This window comes from Larus michahellis, chromosome 13 (genome assembly GCF_964199755.1).
Source record: "Larus michahellis chromosome 13, bLarMic1.1, whole genome shotgun sequence".
NCBI lineage: Eukaryota > Metazoa > Chordata > Aves > Charadriiformes > Laridae > Larus > Larus michahellis.
Genome location: NC_133908.1, coordinates 13,693,939 through 13,716,136, shown reverse-complemented (window position 1 = coordinate 13,716,136; position 22,198 = coordinate 13,693,939). Strand labels below are relative to the sequence as shown.

The following is a 22,198-nucleotide window of genomic DNA, read 5'->3' as shown; positions in this document are numbered from 1 at the left end:
CCAATGCCTTTACAAAGCACATCCCTCTTTTGCCTCTGTTGTTTTATTGCATTATTTATTTGCTACAAACTAGTTACTCCAAACAGAGGAAGAACTTAATTGCTGAACATTACATTATTTTAAAGGCTATGTGTGATTTTACAAGCTGCCAAAATAAACTGGATGAACAGAAATATCTAATACACATTTCTTTTCTTTGCTAATATTCACTGTAAAAATAACTTCAGTTGTGTCAGGTGAACTTGCCCTATTCCTTAACTTAGATAAGACTATAAATTAAGACAGCAATTGTCCATATTTTGTATTCTCTCGTTTTAAATCACATAAAGGAACCCAGCTAATGTATGTAAGAAAACAATACACACCAGTATTCCTTTTCACGCTGTTTTCATGCAATTCTCTTGGACAGCATAATGTCTCCAATCTAACATTAACTGGGTGAGAAAACACCTAAAACAAGGAAAAAAATGGCTACAGTCAATCTCTGGGAATCCAATCGTCAACTTGCAGTTTACCTGCATTCAAGCTTCATGCTGACATGACATAGAACAGTCACAGAATTTCTGAAAATACGTATGGAAGTAACAGCAAAAACATTCGCAGTAACTTCTAAGGCCAACTACTTACTGAGGAAACTCTGCTTTTAAATCTGTTTGATAACATTAACAGTGTTTTAGCTGGTAACTGGCAGAGTCCACCACCTGCTCTGCTTAACAGTCACGAAAACCCCAGCCTGCAAATATTCATGTGCCTGTTTCCCAAGGATTACTAGATGTGACCCTTATGGAGTCAGAGTAATTTAGGTTAATTTAGGGACCTCTGGAGGTCTCTGCTCCAAACCTCTGTTCAAAGCACGGCCAAAGCAGATCAATTTGCTCCAAGCTCTGTCCAGTCAAATTCTGAGCGTCTCCAAGGGCAGAGACTCACCATCCCTCTGCACCCCATTGCAATGTTGGACTACCCTCACTGTGAGAACTCTCTTTGTAATATTTAACTAGAACTTTCCTGGTTGCAACTTGTATGTACTCTTCTAAGTGTTTGGAGAACTAAGCTCTTTATCCCTTCACATTTCAGCTTAAGCTCCCCTAGTGAGCAAGACGGGTATAAGTCACCCTTCTACTCCTTACCTGTTATAATCTGGCCCTTCCAAGCAGGAGGTATGCAAATCACCTGAATCAGAAAAACGAATCTGCGCACTGAATGTACTGCTACAAGGAAACCAGTCAAGCGAAAAGCTCAACACAATGGCTCGAGCAGATTCCGAGAGAGTCTAAAAGAAATGGCGTGTTTTATCTTTACCCCTCCTGCAAATATTAAGCTACAGGAATGCATTTTTTTAAAAAAACAGAGAAAAAGTTGTTTTTAAGTTACAAGGTATGTAATGACTATAAATTCACCTTGTAACAAGTTACAAAGCGGCACAACATATCACTGTAATTAAGGGAACACTTGCAACTGTGCAAATTCTATGCCTTAGGCTCTAGCAGTACTATGACTCTTCCTTTTATTCTGCTTTTCGGTTCTCCAGATATGCCTGGTATAGGCCTTGATGCTGAGAAGTATTGATTACTCCCCATTTCTATTGACAGTAATTAACAGAAAGAGAGTTGATGCTCTCAAAGTGAACAGATTCTCATTAAGAGCCGAAGAAAACATCTCCCGTCTTCACATTTCATTCCCTTTATAGTGTGCAGTAAACTGTCAAGCACAAGGAAATAAATTTCTCATGAGATCTTCTGTGTTTTCATTCTGCAAGTGTATTAAAAGTATTTCCACATTTACACTATCTCCGGAGCCCAACTGACCTGGTTTCATCACCGATTTCAAACTGCTTCCTCATAAAGGCTGTCTTTCATGACAAGTAAGGGCACCTCGTGTGATGTAGGGCTTATAGGAAGAAAACTCTGGTCTCAAGAAAAGACTCAGCAGGTCCAGGCCAACAATTTCTGGGTCTGCCCCTTTGCCGACACGGGGTCTGACCTTGGTTCCGCCATTTCACTCCCATCTCTCTGGTACATGGAGGTAACGCTGTCCTAACCTCACGCCTTTACTGTCAGCCTTCACTATCTGATGGGCAAAAAAAGAGCCTCTGCTGAAAGAGGAATTAAAAGTATGTCGGCCAGAATGAACTCTCCTATTTATTTTTTTACGCATTAACTCCGGTAAATAAAGGTGCCCACTCCCAGCAGGCTCCCTGCGGCCTGGTCTCCAGCCCATCCTGGGCCCTTCTTGGGGGCCACCACCCTCAGTCCCCCGGGACAGCCGGCAGCTCCACGGGCGCCATCCCGCCCAGCCCGGGAGAGGAGCAATTCCCTCAGCCTCTGCCCGCCCCACAGCGGGGAAGGCTTCTCTTGCCACCCCGGGGCGAACCGTCCCCTCTCCCCGCCCGGGAGCCAGCCATCTTCTCCCCGCCGGCAGCCAGCGCCGGGCCGCTCACCTCACACCTCACGGCTGAGGCGGCGGCGGCGGGACGGGCGGTTCGGCGCCTCCCCGCCTCCAGCGGGGGCTGCCCGCCGCCGGGCCCGCCCGAGGGAGTTCAGCCGGCCGCTCCCGGGCATCTTCCCGCGGAGGAGCTGGGGGGCGGAGGCCGGGCCGAGGCACGGCGGGCCCAGCGGCGGGGAAGGCGAGCGGCTGGGGGGGGGAGGAGAGGCGGACCCAGGCGCTGCCTCCCCACCCCTTCCCGCCGCGGCCGAGCGGGGTCTGCGGGCACTGGGCACGGGCGCCGGCGCAACGCTCCCTCCCAGGCGCTGCCCCAGCTCCGGCCGGCGGGCGGGCGGGCGGGCGGGCCACCCTCCCCCGGGGCCGCGGCGGTCCCCAGGGCAGCCCCCGCCACCCTCTCCCTCAGACATTTATTCCGCCTCCCCCCCCGCCCCCGGCTCAAACCGCTGGGTGGGTCCCCCTCCCCCTCCCTCTGCAAAGTTGCAAGAAGTTGTGTTGGTTGGTGGGTTGGTTGTTTTTTTTTTTTTTTTTTCTTCGTTCCGTTCTTTTTCTTTTAAATTTCCCTCTCGCTCTCCCCATGGCCGGGTCCCCCCGGGCGCTGGCGGGGCGGGCCTGGAGAGGAGGGGGGAGTGTGGGGGGGCGGTGGGAGGTGAGGCGGGGAGCGGGGCGGGGGGGGGGGGGGGCTGGCTGCCGGGGGACGCCGCCGCGCTCCCCCGGCCCTGCCCCGGCCCTGACCCTGCGGGCGGCCCCCGGCCGCGCATGCTCCAGGCTGGACAGCTCCGGAGAGGGAAATTTAAAAACGGGCTGGAGCCCGGCCCCGCCGCCGACTCGCCGCGGCTCCCCGCCGCCGCCGGCTCCGTCCCCCCTCAGGGCCGGCTCCGTCCCCGTCCCCCCCTCCCCGCCCCCCTCAGAGCCGGCTCCCCTCAAATCTCCTCAGAGGGAGACCCCGCCGCGCCGGGCTGCAGCCGCCGAGCTCCCGGCCGACCCCGCTCTCCCCTCCCCGCCCACGGGCCTGGGCCCGCCAGGTTTGTGGAAGGAGCAAGGAGCGCTCGGCCGGGAGGTTCGGGGCGGCGGGCGGCGGGGATTCCTCCTTCGCTGCCGGCGAAGGGCTCTCGGGAGCGGCTGCGGGCAGCTCGGCGGGCGGCGGGGGCTCTGTTCTCCCTGGGGCAGACCGGGCGCGTTTAGGCCGTCGCCCGCTTGCCCTGAAGGCTACGCGGGGGCTTCTGTGGAGTTTAATCCGGGAGCGCTGACCGGCTGATCCCGGTGCTGCCGGTACCGGCAGCCTCCCGCCACCCGATGCTCCTTCCATCGGGGCCAAGATTCCCCTCCTGAGCTTTTATTTTTCCCCCCCTGTTTTTGTTTTTTTTTTTTTTTTTTTTTGGCCCCCGTAAAAACATCTTTTACTGCGTGGCCAAATAAAAGCGGTGCAGCCGGAGGTAAAGTTGGGCTTTCCTTTTTTTATCTCTCGTCCCGGTTTTCCCGTGGGATGCGGTGCCTCCCGCCCTGCTGAAGTGCTGGATAGCTACTGCCCGGCCCGCTCCCCGCTCCGCGCCGGCGCCACCGGGATGATAGAGAGCCGCATCCCGGCCATAATGTCAGGAATCATTAGGAATTCAGGGCACAGTCACCACCCTTCACAGGAGTACAGGTGAGGCACTTACCGGTTTCAAAACCTACGCGCTGCGCTGTCACAGTCTGCTCGCTGATGTTGTGTTCTCATGACTTCCTAAAAAAAACAAACCACCCCTTAGGATATAGAAATCAACTTCTTGTCTTTTTTTTCTTTAAACTTAACTGCATTATTTCTCCACTGTAAATTAGTTTCCTAAGACGGTGACCGGTTACAATGCATTACTTGTTTAGAAGCATTTCTGTTCGGGGGAGGTTGAGACTGGATGTTGGGAAAAACTTTTACATTGAAGGGGTTATGAAGCATCGGAACAGGCTGCCCAGGGAAGTGGCTGAGGCACCATCCCTGGAGGGGTTTAAAAGACGGGTAGACATAGTGTTTAGAGATATGGCTTAGTGATGGTTTTTGTCAGAGTTAGGTTGACTAGATGATCTGAAATTTCCCTTCCAACCTAGGCAATTCTATGATTCTGTCATTCTATTTTGATACTCAACTACGTTTGATAATTACACCTTCAAAGCCTTGGGCTGACCTCCCAGTAAACTCCCTCTGCTGTAGGAGTGTTGCCAGAAAATTGTGTTCTTGTTAAATAATAATTATTTAAAAGTTCCCTTTCAGATCACAATTTGCATTGTTATGAAGCAGTCATGGAGAGGCTAAATCAAGTGCAGTAAACACTAGAAAAGTTTTTCTTTAAAGCAAGTGCTTATGTAGTACTCCAAAGCACTGACTTCTGTCAAAGTTCTTCTAATATCAGTGGGAACAAACCTGGGTTTGCCAACAGCCGTTGATAGTTTACCTGTCCCACTACACATCCATGTATCATCTGAAAGTATTGTTAGAAGTCACGGGATAGTTCTGCATGAATTACGGAGCACTGGGTTAAGTTAGGTTACATCTCGTCACATGATGCAGAGTTCCAAGAAATACAGAATAGCAGAACACGATCCTGTTCTCGCAGTAAAAAGAAAATTAAAAATGTTTTCCTGTTTTAAAACGAGGAGTGAGAGACTATCGCCTTCCTCCCAGCCTGAGGGTGTTCTCACCCATTTCTATGGGTAAAAGTGGTCAGCCGCAGGTTGTCTTCTATCAGCCTCTCTCTATTCAAGATGCAAACACTGCACTGCAGCCTCTTGCAGCTCAACAAGTGATTTGTTATACTCTCTGAAGCCACTGTGGAAAAAGGTTTGTGGAAGTCTGTTTTGCTGTTTATCAAAGCACTGTTTGCTCTAGGCGTTTTTGTTGGCTATGTAAATATTTGTGAAGAAATTATTCTGTATTTAATGAAGGTTGTGTACGAGAGAGGCTTCTGGGTATTTATATTTAAGTCTGTATCTTCAGTGCCCTGTAGAACATACCACCTTAACAAAGACCCTTTTTATGGGGAGAACTATTCTTTAACTCATAGCTGCAGAAAACCACCCTTTTTTGAGAAAGACAGGATTTATCTTACTGCCAGTCAAGAAATAGTGTTTCTTCTTTTATTCAGAAGTCGTCTGCTTTTAAAAACTTTCAATTCTCTGTTAAACATTTTGAACTCAAGGATCCCAGTTCTTTAAAGTTTCTAACCCACTTGTGATTTCTTTAATGCAGCTTTAAAATGAATTATTTGACCTCATTTAATAGTGCCAAATTCTGATAAAAATGCATAAAATCTGAACTGCACCATAAATGCAGAGCAGTATTTGTCCTACTTCATGAGAAAACACTTTGGATTATGTAAAAGAAAATCTTTTAGACTGAATGATTTTAAGAAAAGAATAGACCTGTCAAATTCTATCAGCTCTGTTTACTCTCCTGCTGTCACCACAGTCCAAGACTGGAACCCACAGTCCCGAGTTCTCCATGGGGGAGCTTCAAGGCTCCACAAAATGGGGAATGGCCTCCAATTAGTGAGTGGGAGGCTGGGGCTGTGCTGAGAATACTCTTCTGTCTCACTTGGAATCTTTCAATGGGACAGTTGGACTTGGAGGAGACCAGGCTTTCCTGCGAGTGAGCAGGAGGAAAGACTGAAAAGGGAGGGAGGGAGTGCGTGGGCGTGTAAGCAGGGGATCAAATCACCAAATACTGATAAGTTTTCATGCAGCTTGCGCTTACAGTTTGAAACTAGGGGGATCTTTCCTTTTTTTTTTTTTTTAATGGACGAGGAAAAAAAAAATATCCCTGATTTTAGCAGGTCTTTGAATTCTGTAGATACAAAGCATCTCTAGTAAATTTGATGCAGCACATAGAGTAGTGATGAGGATTAGACTGCTATGCAGAGTCCAGGGACTATTTGCAGCATAGTAAAATGGTTTTAGAAAAATATCTCTTCCACCGATGCAGCTGTGAGATATAAAACATCATGCTGCCCAGGAATGATTAAGGGCCATCATATCTTCTCCGATGCCTATATTTTTATGGTGCTGTCACTGCCTGGCGACCAATGCAAAGTAATACTTCATATTAGCAGCTGCCCGTCTTAGTCTCCTGGAGAAAATACCGCTACCTTCAATATTTTCAAAATCGTAGCAGTGACAAATATTTCTAATGATTTAATTTTACATTCCAGGGAATAAAAGTAGAGAATTGCAACACACTGGGATTTTGTAACCTTAAACACTTTATTCTTGTTAGTTATAATTAATAATCTAACATTATGTTTTAGCGTAAATATTTTGATGTTTAAATCAAAGCAATAGGCAGGCTGAGTTTACTATGCGGTGGCGCACTTGTGGTTATTTCAGCTAAAAGCTGTGTAAATTATAGAAGCCAACTCAAAGGCTACTAAATTAGTGCAGAGCTCCCATGGTCTTCAGTGGGCTTGGAGCTGGTCTCTGAGAAACAAGGTTCTTCAGCTCACGAACGCTGTGGTCTTCAAGCAATATTTTAAATTGAAATCTGCAATCTATCCTTTTGCAGTCTAACTTGATTTAACACGCATAACCGGTGTAAGAGGAGGAAATGAGGTACTGCGATGTACAGAAGTGCGGAGTCAGATGGACTGTGCAGGTCTTGAGCAGTAGAAGGCGCAGGGAGGCAGATGAGAGGCCAAGGTGGCCTGGCCTAAGACTCCAGAACCACTTTCAGCCCTGTAAGAGTTCTCCCAAAGAAGGCTCGATATTACCCTAATTCAGCATTCTTGGTTTTCAAATGCAGCAGCGTGCTTATTTTCCTCGGGGACTATCCCATTCCCAAGCTAGGTACAGTTATGTGTGCCTTCTTACATATCGCATAATAAATCATGACATAAAACTCAGGCCATTGGAAGGGAGACCAAGAACAACTTGCTATGGATTATTTGGCGTACGTGAAAATTCAAATTTAAGGAACTGAATCATCACTCTAGGTAACAATGTGGCATCTATATTTTGAAAGAAATAACTAAAATGTATAATTCAATTTCAAGGAACAACATTACTTAAGAAGTAATACTAACACTAGATCAACAAGATAAATTAACGTAATGTTTTGCAACTCAATAGTTTGTGTAAGGACGATGTTTCTATTTTTTTTGTATTACTATGTATTTCCAGTTGTTAGAAGCCTTATGTAGTATTTTGAAGGCCTTGCAATACATTTTCTACATATGTTAAACAGGAATTAAGTTTTAAATAGATATATTTTTGACCAAAAGTTGTTACTCAATCATTAATCGTCCAACATATTAGTAGACTATATCCTCCCTCCCATTTTAATTGCCCCTGTGGTTCTTAAAAAATTGGTGTATGTTCATTAGCTCATTTTTGCTGTAATAATTACTTCATGCTGGAGTAGTTTAGCATAAAATCGTATCACGAAGCATAGACACATAAACACACAACCGCTGTACTCCATACATTCCGGACGTGAGTGCGTTACAGTGGTGAAAAAGGTGAAAAGCCTTTATCTTTGTGACGCACAAGTGGATTTTAGCTCTCCGAAGTGGTACTCTCACCTCTGGTTTCACACTTTGGTTTCTGGAGAGCAAGGCACGGCTCAGGCCTTCTGGCTGTCACCACCGGGGATGGACGGAGTCTGGGAGTTTGCACGAAGGACATTTCTGCAGACAAAAGGTTACAAATGCATAACTAACAAAACCGTAATTGTTCCTGAAGAAAATGTCAGTGTCCATTCCCTTGACACCATGTGTGTCTGACAGGGAATGAGATAATGACTCGATGTGTCGGAGGAATTTCATCACAGTAGTTGCTTCATTCTTTCAAAAAAATGTGAGAAACCTCCTAGGAATCAGTCAAACTCGGGCCACTGTGGATTGATTTAAGTGGATTAGCTCAACTGTTTCCTATGCGGTTCCTGAAATGTGCTAATCGGTATTAATAAAAAATTGTGTCCCTTGCTCCCCAAATTGTCTTGCCGTTACAGGCAGAGGTGGGAAGGACTGGTTTGTACCCAGGCAATATCTTCCAGGCTTCTCAGGCTCGTCTGCCTCTGGTGAAACCAGGACCGAGTTCATATCTTACCTCAAAAAAGGTGCCTGACCTCCCGTTCCAAACATGAAAGCAGAAAAGGAATTTGGACTTTTTGAGCATTCCCGGGAGATCTCAGGTGCTCCTGGCACACCACTTTTATTTTACCCATTTAAAAAAATCTCCTGTGTGCGGAAAGCAGAATTGCTGCGCGATCGCAGCAGCAACTGATGCAAGTGAGACACGTTCTTACAACAGTGCAAAGCAAAAGGGAGTACATTTTATATTCCCTTTACGCTGGAGTAAAGAACTACGCAAGATCCTGGTCAGCTAAAGCAGTTTCTGACGAATAAACAGCAGCTGAAGTAATGTTAAAGGAAAAAATAGCTTCCCAGGTAGACAACGCTACTGATTTTTATAGAAAACATTCCTGTAGTGCCAGGCACTTCAACACATTTTTGTGTTGAGGAGAAGCTTATTTTGACATTAGCCACAGGTGGTTTGGGGTTGGTTTTGGGTTTTTTTTAATAGTTTGGTGGGGGGGTGTGTGTTTTTTTGTTTTTTTTTTTTAACAAAACAGATTGCACAGTCAGGCAGATACCGTCTGCATTTGGCAAATCCAAATCGAGGGATGGTTCTGTGGTTAGAGCACAGCAGGGAGTGAGTGGCTGGGAGTTCAGGGCTGACTTTGCTGCTAATTTCCTCTTAGGCTTAAGCAAATCATGTAGGTCACTTGTAATTCAGTTTCCCTTCATCCCATACCGAAATGATGTAATGAGGGGTTGTGAAACTCAGAGCTGAACTGTATAAAAGTCTCCAGGAGCTCATCTATAGCCTGTTCTGTTAGTGCTAAGTACCTTTGCAGAAGGTTTTTGGAGAATCGTCTTCTCTTCCGAACCACGGTACAAGAAAAGGAGAACAGCAACACCCGAGAGGGTAATGATGTTATTTGCTTTTTCCTTACTGGCTTTGGTTCCTATAATCCAAAGTTTCTTGAGCTGTAGCTGAGGCGGGACTTTCTGGTTGTCCCTGGAAAGCTGCCTAATTTCTGTTCTTATTTCCAGCAAGGCCAGAAATTACTCAAAGAACTTGAAGACAGGGAGGAGAAAGGCGGGCTGGTGGGTTGGGACTGGATGGGTGCTGTGCCTTCAAGAGGCAAAGAGGAGTCGCAGACCGAAAACAGCGGCGAGAGCTGTGGCTGAAGCAGGGGAGGAGGGGGACAGGGGGTCGTGAGCGTGGAAAACAGAACCTGGTGCAGGGAAAAGCACCCGCAAGGGAGGAAGATGGGGAGAGAAGTGCGCGGAGGGAAGGAGCAGAGCAGATGGAGTGGGGAGCAAAAGGAGAAGTTGGCTCCTTCAATAAAACAGAGAATATTTCTTGCCATGGAGACAGCCGAAGAGTCACAAAACATAAATATTGTCCTTGTGTTGTTTTACACGTGAGAAATTGTCACACTTGTTCTGAGGACATTACGTAATCCCAGACAAAAGAAAACCATCATCTCATCACCACTTCAAGAAGAGGTTTTCTTAGGACTCTTCCTGTTCAGTTGTCACTCATGCTGGATAAACCATTGCAAACAGCTAATTAAGAATCTGTCACCCCTGATTGCTCCTACTCGTTGAACAGTTGTATTACGCAAGCAGAGGCAAAAGGCTCGGATGTCAGTGCTGGCAATGGTAATCAAAATTGTCCGTTGAGTGTGAGACACGTAAAAACTATGGTTGGAGTTGAATATGCCAGATGCAACCGCAGTGTTTTGGTGTGACTTTGGTTAGAGTGGAGGCAATGATGAGCTGCCACCACGCGCTGATCCCGTGGAGAGAACCTGTAGCATTACATTCACCCTACAACATCAACCAGTTTGAGGGCTTTATATCTTTTAGGGACAGGCTCCAGAGCAAACAAGCAGAGTCCTCTGAGGTGTGAATGGTGCAATATGCGTAGAAATATGTAACTGCGCACCGTATCATAAACTGAAACACGCGGCTATTGGCTAAACTCTGTGGAGATACAATATCTTAAGGTGTGCTTGTCATTGCTGAGCTTTCCTTTAGTTTTATCAAACTTGTTTGGCAGACTATCCTATGATGCTGTTGAAGAGACGGTCACTATAGTCCCCAGTGACAAGTTCACTGTATAATGGTGTTTGCAAGTGTAGCAGTGGATAGTTCACCTTGACAGCGGTTTCTGCAGGGATGAACTACCTCAGACCCAGCTCATTTGAACAACTCAATGAGAGGAAAGGTGGCAAAGTGAGATCGGTGAACACAGCTTCAAATTCAACTCTGATGTTAGTTGCAGATTCCCACAAGCTAAAGCCAGGAATGAATTTCATTCTGTCCAGCTGTTGTGCCAGCAAGATGTACTTGATGGGGGAAAAAAAATACAGATATCCTTAGGTGCGTTTAGCAAATGATTTTGCACTGCTGACAGGCTCTAGGCAGCTTTGTCAGATGTGCAGGAGTCCAGTTCCTCCATGACTGCAGGCAGGAAGGTCTGGAGCTCAGTATTAGGAGATCTGGAAAGAAGTTTCACTCCAGGGGGTATTTTCCCTGGTTCCGGAAAAGTAAACTTTGTGCGGGCTGGCTGGTGGCCAAGATCAGTTTTCCTGATAAATATTAGATAAATATTTTGGGCACTGCGTGATGGAGCAGATAGCAAAGACTAATGCTACCACTGAACATTTCTGTATCGCCTATCATAGCTCTCAGGGCGGTTTGCGCAGGAGGCCGGCATCCTTGGACACGCAGAGGACAACTGGGGCATACGTCCGCCGCACCACGTGGATTCTTACTGATGCAGGTGCCTTTCTAGGACAGAAACACGTAGAAACAGGCGGGTGTTCTCCTGCAGAGATCTGAAAGGAGCGGGGTAAAAATGGAGTTGCATCATTTCACCGCGCCTTTAAAAATAATATCAAGTTTGCAACACGTTTGGGGTGACTGTAACCTTTTCTTCATGGGCGTTGAGTAGTTCGGTGTATATACCAGCCAGCCCTGGGGAATGTGCAGCTGGGGACATTTTCAGTAGTGTGCATTAATTATAGCGTATCACTATTTATCTCATTTACATGCATTGAAAGGAAATGGCTGCTTTTACTACAGTGCCCCATTGTGCCAGGGGCTGTGAACACCCATCTAAAGGCAGGATCTCTGACTCCTGAAGTTTCCCCTCAAACGTGAGATGAAAAGGGTGGTGGAGGGGAACAGAATCAAAGCACACAACGCTATTACAGCGTGTACTTATATATTTGCAGTTGGCTTGCCGCAGGCAATTTTTCAGGTCAGAAAGACTGAACCCCGTGAGATTAAAATGTTAGGTATTACTGTGCATAGCTCTCTCTCCAGAGGCGGTTACATTAGCATTTTTTCCCTAAAAGCAGGACACACATTGAGCCTGCGTACTGTGAGATAAGGCGGTTTTATGCTGCGGAATATATCTGGGCATTTAAAACACCTCAGTCAGACAGTGACGGGTGTAACTTTAAGCAGTTTCGCCTTCTTTAAGACATACGAAGTTTCTACATTGGTTTTGAAGACAACCTGAAGAATGATCCTTAAATGTGTAGTATCCTATTCTGATTAAATATACTTTTTCCCCCATTGTTAATGAAAAGTTATTCTGACAACTAACAAATCCATACCAAAAAAACGCGTAAGCGAACACAGGTAATTTTAAGGAGGCAACTTTAAAAGAACTGCGAACTCAAATCCAAACAGCCACGCTAGGATGGGGTAGGGAAAACAATATCTTTGCCTTAGAAAAAGAGCTGGCTTGCACACTTTATCTAGTTATTATATATTATTGCATCTTCGTATTTGTTTAAAATGGAGCTTAATGGCTGCTATATCAACTTAAAAATTCAGCCAGCTTCCTTGCCCCTCGTTTGGCTCCCCGGTGTTAGAGCGCGAGGGCGGGAGCACCGCGAGGATGCCGGGAGGGGTACGCCGCGCGGCGCTAACTGGCAGGACGGCGAGCTGTGCTTCAAGCTTCTGATGGCATCCAGCCGTGCCCAGGGTACCGGCAGCCATTCCCACGTCTAGAAAGAGCACCAGGACGAGTGCGTTTAGGGTGAGCGCGAAGCAGAGGCCTTTGTTTCCTAAAAATCTAAAGCCGGGAAGGCTGCTGAGCCACCACCGTAGAGTCCCGCGGTCCTCCGGTGCGGAGATGCTCATCCCGTGCGGAGGAGCAGCGAGGGCATGTGGGGGATTCATTGCCTGACAGGAGGCGTGTGCGGTGGGTGCTGACCCTCGCCGCCCATCTGACCCCGTTATTTGTTGAGGGAGCTGACTCGTCTGGGAGGGCTGGCAGGGCCCGGGGTGCCAGATGGCATGTGGATGTGTGTTGTGTGTCGGCTGTCATTCAGCCAGATTAATGTGAAGTTTGTAAAAAGGAGGAGGATGGGGGGGGTGGGGTGGGGGGGGGAAGAAAAACAATTAAGCAAGAATCCCAAAAACAATCGAGGCCACGTGCCACCGGGCAGCAGTCGTTGGCGGCACAATGGGTTATCGGCTTCCCATGAATGGGCCCAACTGTTGCAAACGACATGAGCCTGCCCAGTTTTCAAATCATTTAATGCTCTTGTTTACTTCCAATCCAGCCAATCTCCGGGGCCGGCAGAGCCGTCACCTGATAGTCTTTTTATGTATTTAAGTCCCAGGCCTCACAAAATAACTGAACAGCGGTAACCATGGCAATGCTAATTATTGCACTATAACTACAGTAGGAGAAAGAAAACAGGGTAGGCTGGGAGAGAGATGTGAAGATGGTTTTTGGCCGGGATTTGAGCTTTTGGCTCTTGGTCATGGGTTGGATTTTTTTTTTCCTTTTCTTCTTTTCAGAATCTTGTTACAAACAAATAAATTGCGTTCTGCTTTAAAGATCTTCCAGATAATAGTTTAGAGAACTTTGATACGTGTTTCTGGAAATCATGAATAGAGGAGCTGAAAGCTCCTGGGCAGCCAGGCACTAGAGTTCTGGCTTGTTCTTTTAAGCTGCTTTAGAATCGTGTAAAACATAAAAGATGCTTCAGCAAGAGACCAGATTTGTTTAAGGCTTCTGCATCGTCATTTGGCAACGAACAGGCATTAGTACCACGCAGCTGGCTTTAACATATCTATGAGGGAGCTCTTTAAAGCCGTTGTTTTGAAAGCAAAATCAACTATGTCCAACTAAACTCTGTTCTTCTGAAAGTGAAAGATGTTTTCCTGGACCTGGATCCCTTCGGATTTACCCTGGGTATCTAATGATAACTTCCTGACATGTTCTAATTACTGCTTTACTCCTCAAGATACCCAAGACTCCTGTAATACTCTTTAACATAAGTAACAGTTTAGCCCTTCCTTGCAGTGGTTCTTTATTGACTTTAATGGGAGTTTTGGCCACACAGGAATTTTTGACTGCTGTAAATATATTCTGATACTTCAGTTTTGTACCACGCACCCTATCAGAAGCGAAACAGAACGGGTGGGACGGAGCATGCAGAATGTGTCAAAAACAGAGTTTTAAACCAAAAGCAGCTTGTCATCGTCATGCCTCAGCGTTGCTGCTGAAGGCAGGCTGGGCGTTACTGTGCACTTGGTCACCAGCTTTTCATCCTGACCCTTTACTATGTCAAAAACTGCCTAAAAAATTGTTTCGTGTGCGTCACGGTTCCTTGTTAAGTATCAATAACGTCATACACCTGAATGGAAGAGATCACCGGTTCATTCTGTACTGGTTTTTTTATGCAGCAGGTCTCCGCTGCTCTGTCCCCACCAAGGGGATGCGGTGGCTGGGAAAAGCCCTCTCCGGGTGTTCAAGCCAGCACCAGGCACAGGTCCTTGAGGAGCTGGAAACAGAAACTCCTTCCAAGGCCGGCTGGTCACTGGATTTCGAGGTTAATGCCAAATTGTCAGGTTAAAAATCCGGACAGGTTTCTCCTACACCAAGGCCAAACAAGTGCAAATTTCTGACCAATGTGAAAACAATGAATCGGCTTTGGTTTTGTATCTAGGCAGTTTCTCTTAAGCCTTCTTCCCCACAAATACCGCACAAGAAGTTTTCTTAACCAAAATGTTTCAAATGGTATGAAAGGACACAGGATTCGGTAAAGGGCAGCAGTCAGCAGCCCATTATGAAGCCAAAGGTCACCTCTAAATTCCATGAATGGAATTCCAGCCTGACACATTTTCCCCGCTGACCTACGTGAGCTTTGGCGTCCTGGTCATCTCCCCTCTCACCAGGGACAGTGTGGCAGCATCTCCGCTCTCTGCTAACCCTCCATGCTCTTTTGCAGACTCTTAGCTTCCGACCCCCCCCAGCTGGGTGAAGATGACCTCCCCAGCGACTTACAGTCCTTGTCGTGGCTGACGTCTGTTGATGTCCCTCGCTTGCAGCAGATGGCCAGTGGAAGAATGGATTTTAGCCTTGGCGCCCAGAACGCGATGCTACAACAGACAGGTAAACCGGTGGGGTCTTAAATAACTGCTCTTTGAACGACACGGCCTCCTGCCTCCTCTCCTCCCCCCAGCCCCCGGCTAGCTTTCTATTAGGAGATTCCTTTTAAGTGCGTTACATTTGGCTTGCTGTCAGGAGACCTGGAGCCTGTTGTCTTATGATAAGGCTGATACATTTCCTTCATTTCAAGAGGCAGTGAGCCCTGGCAGTCGCGGCAGAGATCTTAGGATCCGATTGTCTTCTCTGCTCAGGGTAGTCACTGGTGCCTTGTTGTGTGGACTTGGGCCAAGGTACTTAAGGCTTGCATTTCAGAGGTTTTCAACAGCTTTGAAATTAGGTAATTAGTCTTTCTCGTTTGTTTCAACATTGATAAAATTAAGAGCATCTTACTTACCCCATACCCGTTTGCTTCACGCAGACTTACAGCATGTGTTCGTTGAACGTCTGCCTTTCCTTTGTGAACATCCTTTAGGTAAACACGCTTGTTCCCTAAGGCGTTCTGCTGAGGGAGCTCAGCGTATCACCTTGCTCGCTTTACAGCAGAAATCCTCCTGGAGTTCAGCTAGTGCTGAATATGTGGGGTTTTGTTTTTTTTTCTTTTGTAAGATACCGTGTCTGTAACACCACTGTGGACTGTTAAACAGCTGTCATCTTTCATTCCCTGCGTAACAACTTTTAGAAGGGGCTGATGTCATCTTTGCCATTTGTGAAACGCTCTGGGCTCTTTTTGGGCTGGAAAGCCACAGAGAGGTGTGATTGTCCACTCCAGAGCTTAGCCACGTTCAACCGCCTCCATTAAAAATAAATGTCAGCTCTCTTCTCTGAGGTGTACTTTCACGCAAACATTTGCCGCCTTTGCTTTCTCCAAACCAGGTCCTGTAGCGAGCAACATGCACTCGACGGGAGCACCTGGAGCAATGATTCATGTCCAGGCCAGTCTGCCACAGGCAATCCTGGGACTAAATTCTATTTCAACACACGGAGCAAACGTAAGAGCAGGCCTCGATGGCTTATTATTGCAACACTTCTTAGGAAAAGATGTTGGTAATTCCAAGACTGACACGTCTGTCTTTATCTCAGCAGATGAACCAGTATGCTGTAGGTGGGCAGCCATCTCCCAGTTTACAAACACAGCAACAACTCTTTCCTCCTCCTCATTCACAGCAAGTGTTTGCCCTAGCACAGAACACACAGCAGGTACTGTTAGTTGCTTGTCGTCTGTGTCTTGAAGTACGTGCCAAGATCATACCTAGAACTCTTTTAAAAGAAAAGTGATAAAATATAGAATCATAGAATCATTTAGGTTGGAAAAGACCCTTGGGATCATCGAGTCCAACCATCATCTCCACTCTACAAAGTTCTCCCTTACACCATATCCCTTAACACCACATCTAAACGAGTCTTAAACACATCCAGGGACGGTGACTCCACCACCTCCCTGGGCAGCCTATTCCAGTGTCTAACCACTCTTTCTGGGAAGAATTTTTTCCTAATGTCCAGCCTAAACCTACTCTGCTGCAGCTTGAACCCATTCCCTCTTGTTCTATCGCTTATTACCTGTGAGAAGAGACCAGCACCAACCTCTCTACAATGGCCTTTCAAGTAGTTGTAGAGAGTGATGAGGTCTCCCCTCAGCCTCCTCTTCCTCAAACTAAACAGTCCCAGCTCCTTCAATCGCTCCTCATAAGGAGCAATTTAGGCATAAAATATGCCTAAACCTGCATACCCCATGGATGTTTTGCATCCGATATTTTCCTTCTTTTCCTTCTGCATACAGTGTAACCCAGCAGCAATCTACAACGCATCCTACGGGACTCAGCCACACTATTCTCAGCCGCGTCTGGCTCCTCACGCTGCCCAAGAACTGCACCCAAAGCATTACCCCAAGCCCATCTATTCGTATAGGTGAGTAGGGAGCAGAAGAACGCGTCGCCTACAGCCTGCGCTGGGATGACTGGAACACTGTAGGTTCGGTAGCACGAGGGTGTTTGATTCCTTTGGAAGGGAACAAAAATCCCCTCGTCCAGCCAGGAGTTCTGTGGAAGCTGCCTCTGAGGGGCAGCAGGAATGAACAAGCAAACTAGTTCCTGGACATCAGCATACAGGTAGAGTCATAGCACAGGGGAGTAAAATCTGCAGGATCACGGGGTGACTTCTGCGCGCTTGAGAACAGTAATCCCGAGGTCAGCCAGCTGTTCGCGTCCTAAGAGACGGGTCTGAGGTTGCTAGACCAGAACGATGGCAGAACGCGCAATCTGTTGTTATTTCCTGTATTTCTCTGTCCTGTAGTTGTTTGATTGCGATGGCCCTGAAGAACAGCAAAACAGGCAGTCTCCCAGTGAGCGAGATCTACAGCTTCATGAAGGAGCACTTTCCCTACTTCAAGGTACGCGTACACCCCAGGGGTGGGAGTAGAACACCACAAATACTTTGCTCGGGGTGTATTTCACTAACAGTCTCCTGCACCTTTCAGACAGCCCCCGACGGCTGGAAGAACTCCGTACGCCACAACCTGTCCCTGAATAAGTGTTTCGAGAAGGTGGAGAACAAGATGAGCGGCACTTCTCGCAAAGGGTGCCTGTGGGCTCTCAACCCTGCCAAGATCGACAAGATGGAGGAGGAGATGCAGAAGTGGAAGCGGAAGGACTTAGCAGCTATCCACAGGAGCATGGCTAACCCGGGTAGGGCTTATATTACGCTTTTGCTATCTGTGTGAGGGGCAAGGGAGAAAAACGGCCCTTTGGCCAGGAATGCGTGAATCTTAAATAAATTATATGGAAAAGAGCTGGCCAGTGCAGAGCTCTCATGCCTCGCAGCGGCCTCCTCTGAGCTGCTTGGCCAAAATACCTCTTGTGCTCTGCCCGGAGGCTGCGTGACAGGGCAATACACTACAGCAGGAGGAGGCAACCGGACTGACAGCTGTTTTTGGAAGCCCTTAGTGCAACCTGGTCTCCAGCTTCAAAACGGGTTGCCTTTTTCCCCCATGCTAACCTCTCCAGCACATGCAAGGCCTTCTGAGGAGTTATGCTGCCTCCAGTGTTAGTATTTATAGTGTCACATTTCAACGCATTTTTTTTACTTACTCTGCAAAACTCTCCTTTTACTAAGACTTTCTCATTCTTATTAATAAAGAGACGTGTTATTGAAGCTTTCAGGAGCTCAATATTGGCAAAACCAACTGGAGCTTTTTTTGCTGTAAAATCTGTAACATACATAATCAAATGATGTCCTCCTTTGCTTAAAAACAAATGTGCCATCGAAACTGTCTGGAGTTTCTCGTGCGAATCTTATTTGCGACACAAGCAGAACTCAGAGCGCCCCTGTGAGCAGGAGACCGTCCGCGGATGCTTAGCTCTGTGGCTGCGGGGCCGCTGCCGTCGGTGGTGGCTCGGTCGCTCCGTGTAAGCCTCACGTGATCATTTCTTTAGCTCAGTTAGGGGTAACCATGGAAGTCGACCAGGGTAAGGGCTAAGGGTAGGGAAGTAGGCGGCATTTCTTTGCTCTCTGCACGGCCAAGGCCGGCCTTCTGTGCTGCATCTCGTATGGTGACACTGCGTGTTCGGTTTTCTGGCAAAAGCGTGTGGCCGTGCTCGCTCGTGAAACGCTTTGGCTTGAACGAACGGGTTAAGCTTTCTCTTCTCTTCCTCGGGAATGGGCATCGCTGGTGCAGAGGAGCTAGACAAGCTGATCACTGACAGACCCGAGAACTGCAGGCGGCCCAGCAAACAGGCGGAGTCTGAGGTCTCCACCCTGAACCACATGGCAGCAGCCCAGGGCCGCGTCTCCATCTCCCAGCTGCAGCCTCAGCCGATCATGACGCTCTCGCTGCAGTCCATCCCCCTGCACCACCAGATCCAGACCCAGGCTCGCATCGCCCCGGACTCACCGGCACCCGCGCAGACGCCTCCTCTCCATACTCTGCCTGACATGAGCCACAGCCCTCTTGCCCACCATCCCATGGGACGCGCGCCTCCCGACTTCCTGAACATGACGGCAGACATGAACACAGAGGTGGATGCTCTTGACCCAAGCATTATGGATTTTGCATTGCAAGGTATGGGAGAAGGAGGCCGGGGCAGGAGAGGGCATGAATTATGGGATTATCTAGTCACTGAATATCTAACCAGGGTCCTCAGCAGGGTGCTCTGGGGTGGGAGGTAACTGAGCAGACTTGTGCTGGGTGCTGGCCTCTGCAGCGTGACCTCCCTGGCCTTCCTCAGTGCGTTCCTGTTCTGTACTAGATGGGATGCCAAACCGCCTCCACGGTTCACGTGCAGGCACCGCAGCAGATGTTTGCAGGGATGTCCGGCTAGCTGGATCTGGGACACCACATCTCTCTGCCCACGGGAAACCATAGCTCTGCTCGTGCCTTGGTTTTCCCCTTCTGTAAAAGGAGAACTTCTCCAGGTCATGGGGATGCCTAGTGTGGTCCCTGGGTTTCTGGTTAGCACATGGTAGACAGATGCCGCCTGGAAAGGTCTGGACTCCTGCTGTAACGAGGGGATTTGGGGGCAACAGACGCACTTGCTGCCTTTGCACTACAAATGGTACCGTCCGCAAGCAGCACTCAGCCCTAAGCAGCGGGTGAAGCCCTTTAGTTACGGACTGAGCCCTACAGGCAGTGCCCGGGTGGGTTGGATGCGTTGCTGTGACCGGAATTTAATCTTTTAAAGGTAACATATGGGAGGAAATGAAAGACGACAGCTTCAGCCTTGATACCCTGGGTGCCTTCAGCAACTCCCCGCTCCACCTCTCAGACTGTGACCTGGGCACCCCTGGCCTCACCCCTGTCTCCAGCGGCAGCGATCACTCCTTCTCAGACTTGCAGGTCACCGGCCTTTATACCACCTACACGACACTGGACAACGTAGCAGCAGCTCAGTACATGAACCCCCAAGGCAACAAACCCATCCCTCTGCTCTGAGCTTTGCACCGTTCCACGGACCTCTGACTCAGGGGCCAGTTTCTCCCAACCGTTAAAATCCGACCCAAAAGCAATAAAAGAGCTCCTCCTGCAGACGCTTGGAACACGTTGGCTTTTTACTGGGACGCAGCCAGTGAAATCTGTGATTTTACTGTGATGCCAAAATAAATCAAACTGTTACTAGTAGAACCACCTTCACTCGTGGCAAGACTGAGGGAGGGGCACGGACGCTTGTGTTGCAGGACCGGGGAGCTCTCAAGAAGGACCTGGAAGGCATCAGTCAGCGGGAACTTTCTCTAGAATGTAACTGAGCTAAAAAATAGTCCGGTTAAGGTCAACACATTTAATGGACGCTGTGATCTGGACTTATATGCGGACAATGTTTGGTCACCGCCTACACAGAAGCCAACACAAGCCAACGGGCCACTCAGGACCAAGTTGGAGTCCAAAAGGGTTGATGATGTACCATGTATTTCTGTTTTCTTAAATTGCCAAATAACTATTGCCATTGAACAAAGACCCCGCACTGCTTCCGGAGACGCTCGCACCGCTAACACTTTTCTGACACGACTATTGTTAATTTATTGTTATGAGGTAGGAAAAAAGGAGCAAAAATACTAAAAGTGAAAAATCAAACCCATAGCAGACAACTGTTATATCTAAGTTTAAAGACGAAGTCCCTGCCCCACCATCAAGGAAGTGGTACTACGGAATTATTAAAGTGACCACTGGCTAGAAGATTTTAGGAATTATGCCTATTTTTAGGATTTTTTTTAAAAAAAGATTAGATTTGTTTATAGTCTTGTGTATTGTGCTTCTGTCTATTCTTGTGCTAGGCAGTATTACTATTTGTAAATTTATTTATATTTATTGTTATGAAGATATAAGAAATTATGTAAACTGAGCACTGTTCAATTTTTTAAAATGCTGCAGTAACCTCTTTTACATCCACTAAATTATTCATAATCAAAAATGCAACAATTTAAATCACTGTTGTTACACTACATTTCTTTTAAATAAGCACTTTTGATACTGTGAAACTCACGTCTTTTAAAAAAGTTCAGAGACCAAATATTGTCACTGTACCATACCGATTCATAATAGTCTTTCTTCCCTAATTAACCAAGTAAAATTGTTTCTAATGTAGTTTTTTAAATTTTCAAACCCTGCGTTGTACTTGGTAACATACGTTGCAAAAGAAAATATGTGATGAAACATCTGAAAATATAAAAAGCAAACCGTATGTCGGAATTTAGCATTTAGTCTACTTATACCTCTGTGACCATGAAGTAATATTTATATCTCGTGTTTTGTCCTGTTCCTGTGCGTTAATAGAATTTCCCAGTCTGTCGCTTCCCGGTACTGGATCCACGTGCTCACAGGCTCCTCTCCCACACGGAGCGTGGCTGGGGCTGGGTGGAGGCCAAAAGCCCCTCCAGCTTTAGTCCATCTACTAAAAGCCCGGAGGGTGCGGGACGCTGGAGCCACGCAGCTGAAAATCGCTGTTGTGGAGATCAGGGGCTAGAAAATGTCTGAGCCTGTCTCTTCCCCAGTGCGTACGTCCACCAAAACTTCTTCCAAAAGGGCACGATGCTCCACGCCGTAATTTATTGTCGAAGAACAAATGTGATTAATGATCATTTGCTGTAACTGGCGTCATCTACAATGTCTTCGTTTTTGTTTTTTTTTTTTTTTTAAATAAATATTTCTTAGCACTAAGCCTGGGTCATTCTAGACGTGCTGCGTTATAAGCACCCTGGTGTCAGGCGCGCCCAGCCGCGTGGCACGCTGCAGCTCGGCGTTAAACTCTCATTCCGGGGCATCTGCTACTGGAAATCCAACCCAGCGAGGAAGTAATTTCATACAACTTATGGGTGGTGACAAACAGACAAAGCTCAGGGGTGTCTGAGCCCAGCCGCGGTGCCCACGCCTGCTGAGGAGAAGACCCTTCTCCTGAGTCTAAAATCGGTGTGTTTAAGTGCCACCACTAACAGAAAAGCGTCTCATCCACACGCAGAGCACTCGTAGCGCCCACCTGCCAACGGGCGTGAGGGCTTAGCTCTAAAAGAGCAGCTTTGCTCAGGCTTCACCGCCCTTACAGACACAGCACTATGCCCACGTCAGGCTTCGTCCCTGGCTCAAATCCTCCAGGAGAATAAGAGTTTACAGGTATTTACTGTGTGAGCTCTTTTTTCCGTTCTGTCAACCTATTCCTGAAAATCTCCATAGCTAAAAGCGTGGAAGAGCTCTGGTGCAGGTTCGTGGGAGGGATGCTACGAGCTGCTCTGTACGAAAGCAGTTTCTGTGCCGCAGGGAAGGGGCTGCACAGCCCCTGGGGCACCGGCCCCAGCTCAGATCCGCCGCGTTTACACAATG

General features: G+C 47.5%; 1 protein-coding gene across 1 annotated transcript; it reads left to right on the top strand.

Annotated features, from left to right (window-relative positions):
• The first annotated feature begins 3,455 nt into the window (after window positions 1-3,455).
• On the top strand, window positions 3,456-19,822 carry FOXN4 (forkhead box N4). Its single transcript, XM_074606549.1, has 9 exons — window positions 3,456-4,087; window positions 14,738-14,901; window positions 15,772-15,887; window positions 15,982-16,095; window positions 16,676-16,803; window positions 17,188-17,284; window positions 17,372-17,579; window positions 18,569-18,952; window positions 19,572-19,822. Exons 1-9 carry the CDS (start codon window positions 4,005-4,007, stop codon window positions 19,820-19,822), a joined length of 1,545 nt encoding a protein of 514 aa, XP_074462650.1. The 5' UTR covers window positions 3,456-4,004.
• Window positions 19,823-22,198: the final 2,376 nt, after the last annotated feature.

What these genes read in the sequence shown, in the direction of transcription:
- FOXN4 (XM_074606549.1), top strand. Translation starts at nt 4,005, where the DNA reads ATGATAGAGAGCCGCATCCCGGCCATAATGTCAGGAATCATTAGGAAT. An exon ending in TTTCAACACACGGAGCAAAC is followed by an intron (nt 15,888 to 15,981) that starts GTAAGAGCAGGC and finishes TTATCTCAGCAG; the next exon opens with ATGAACCAGTATGCTGTAGG. An exon ending in CAGGAGCATGGCTAACCCGG is followed by an intron (nt 17,580 to 18,568) that starts GTAGGGCTTATA and finishes TCGCTGGTGCAG; the next exon opens with AGGAGCTAGACAAGCTGATC.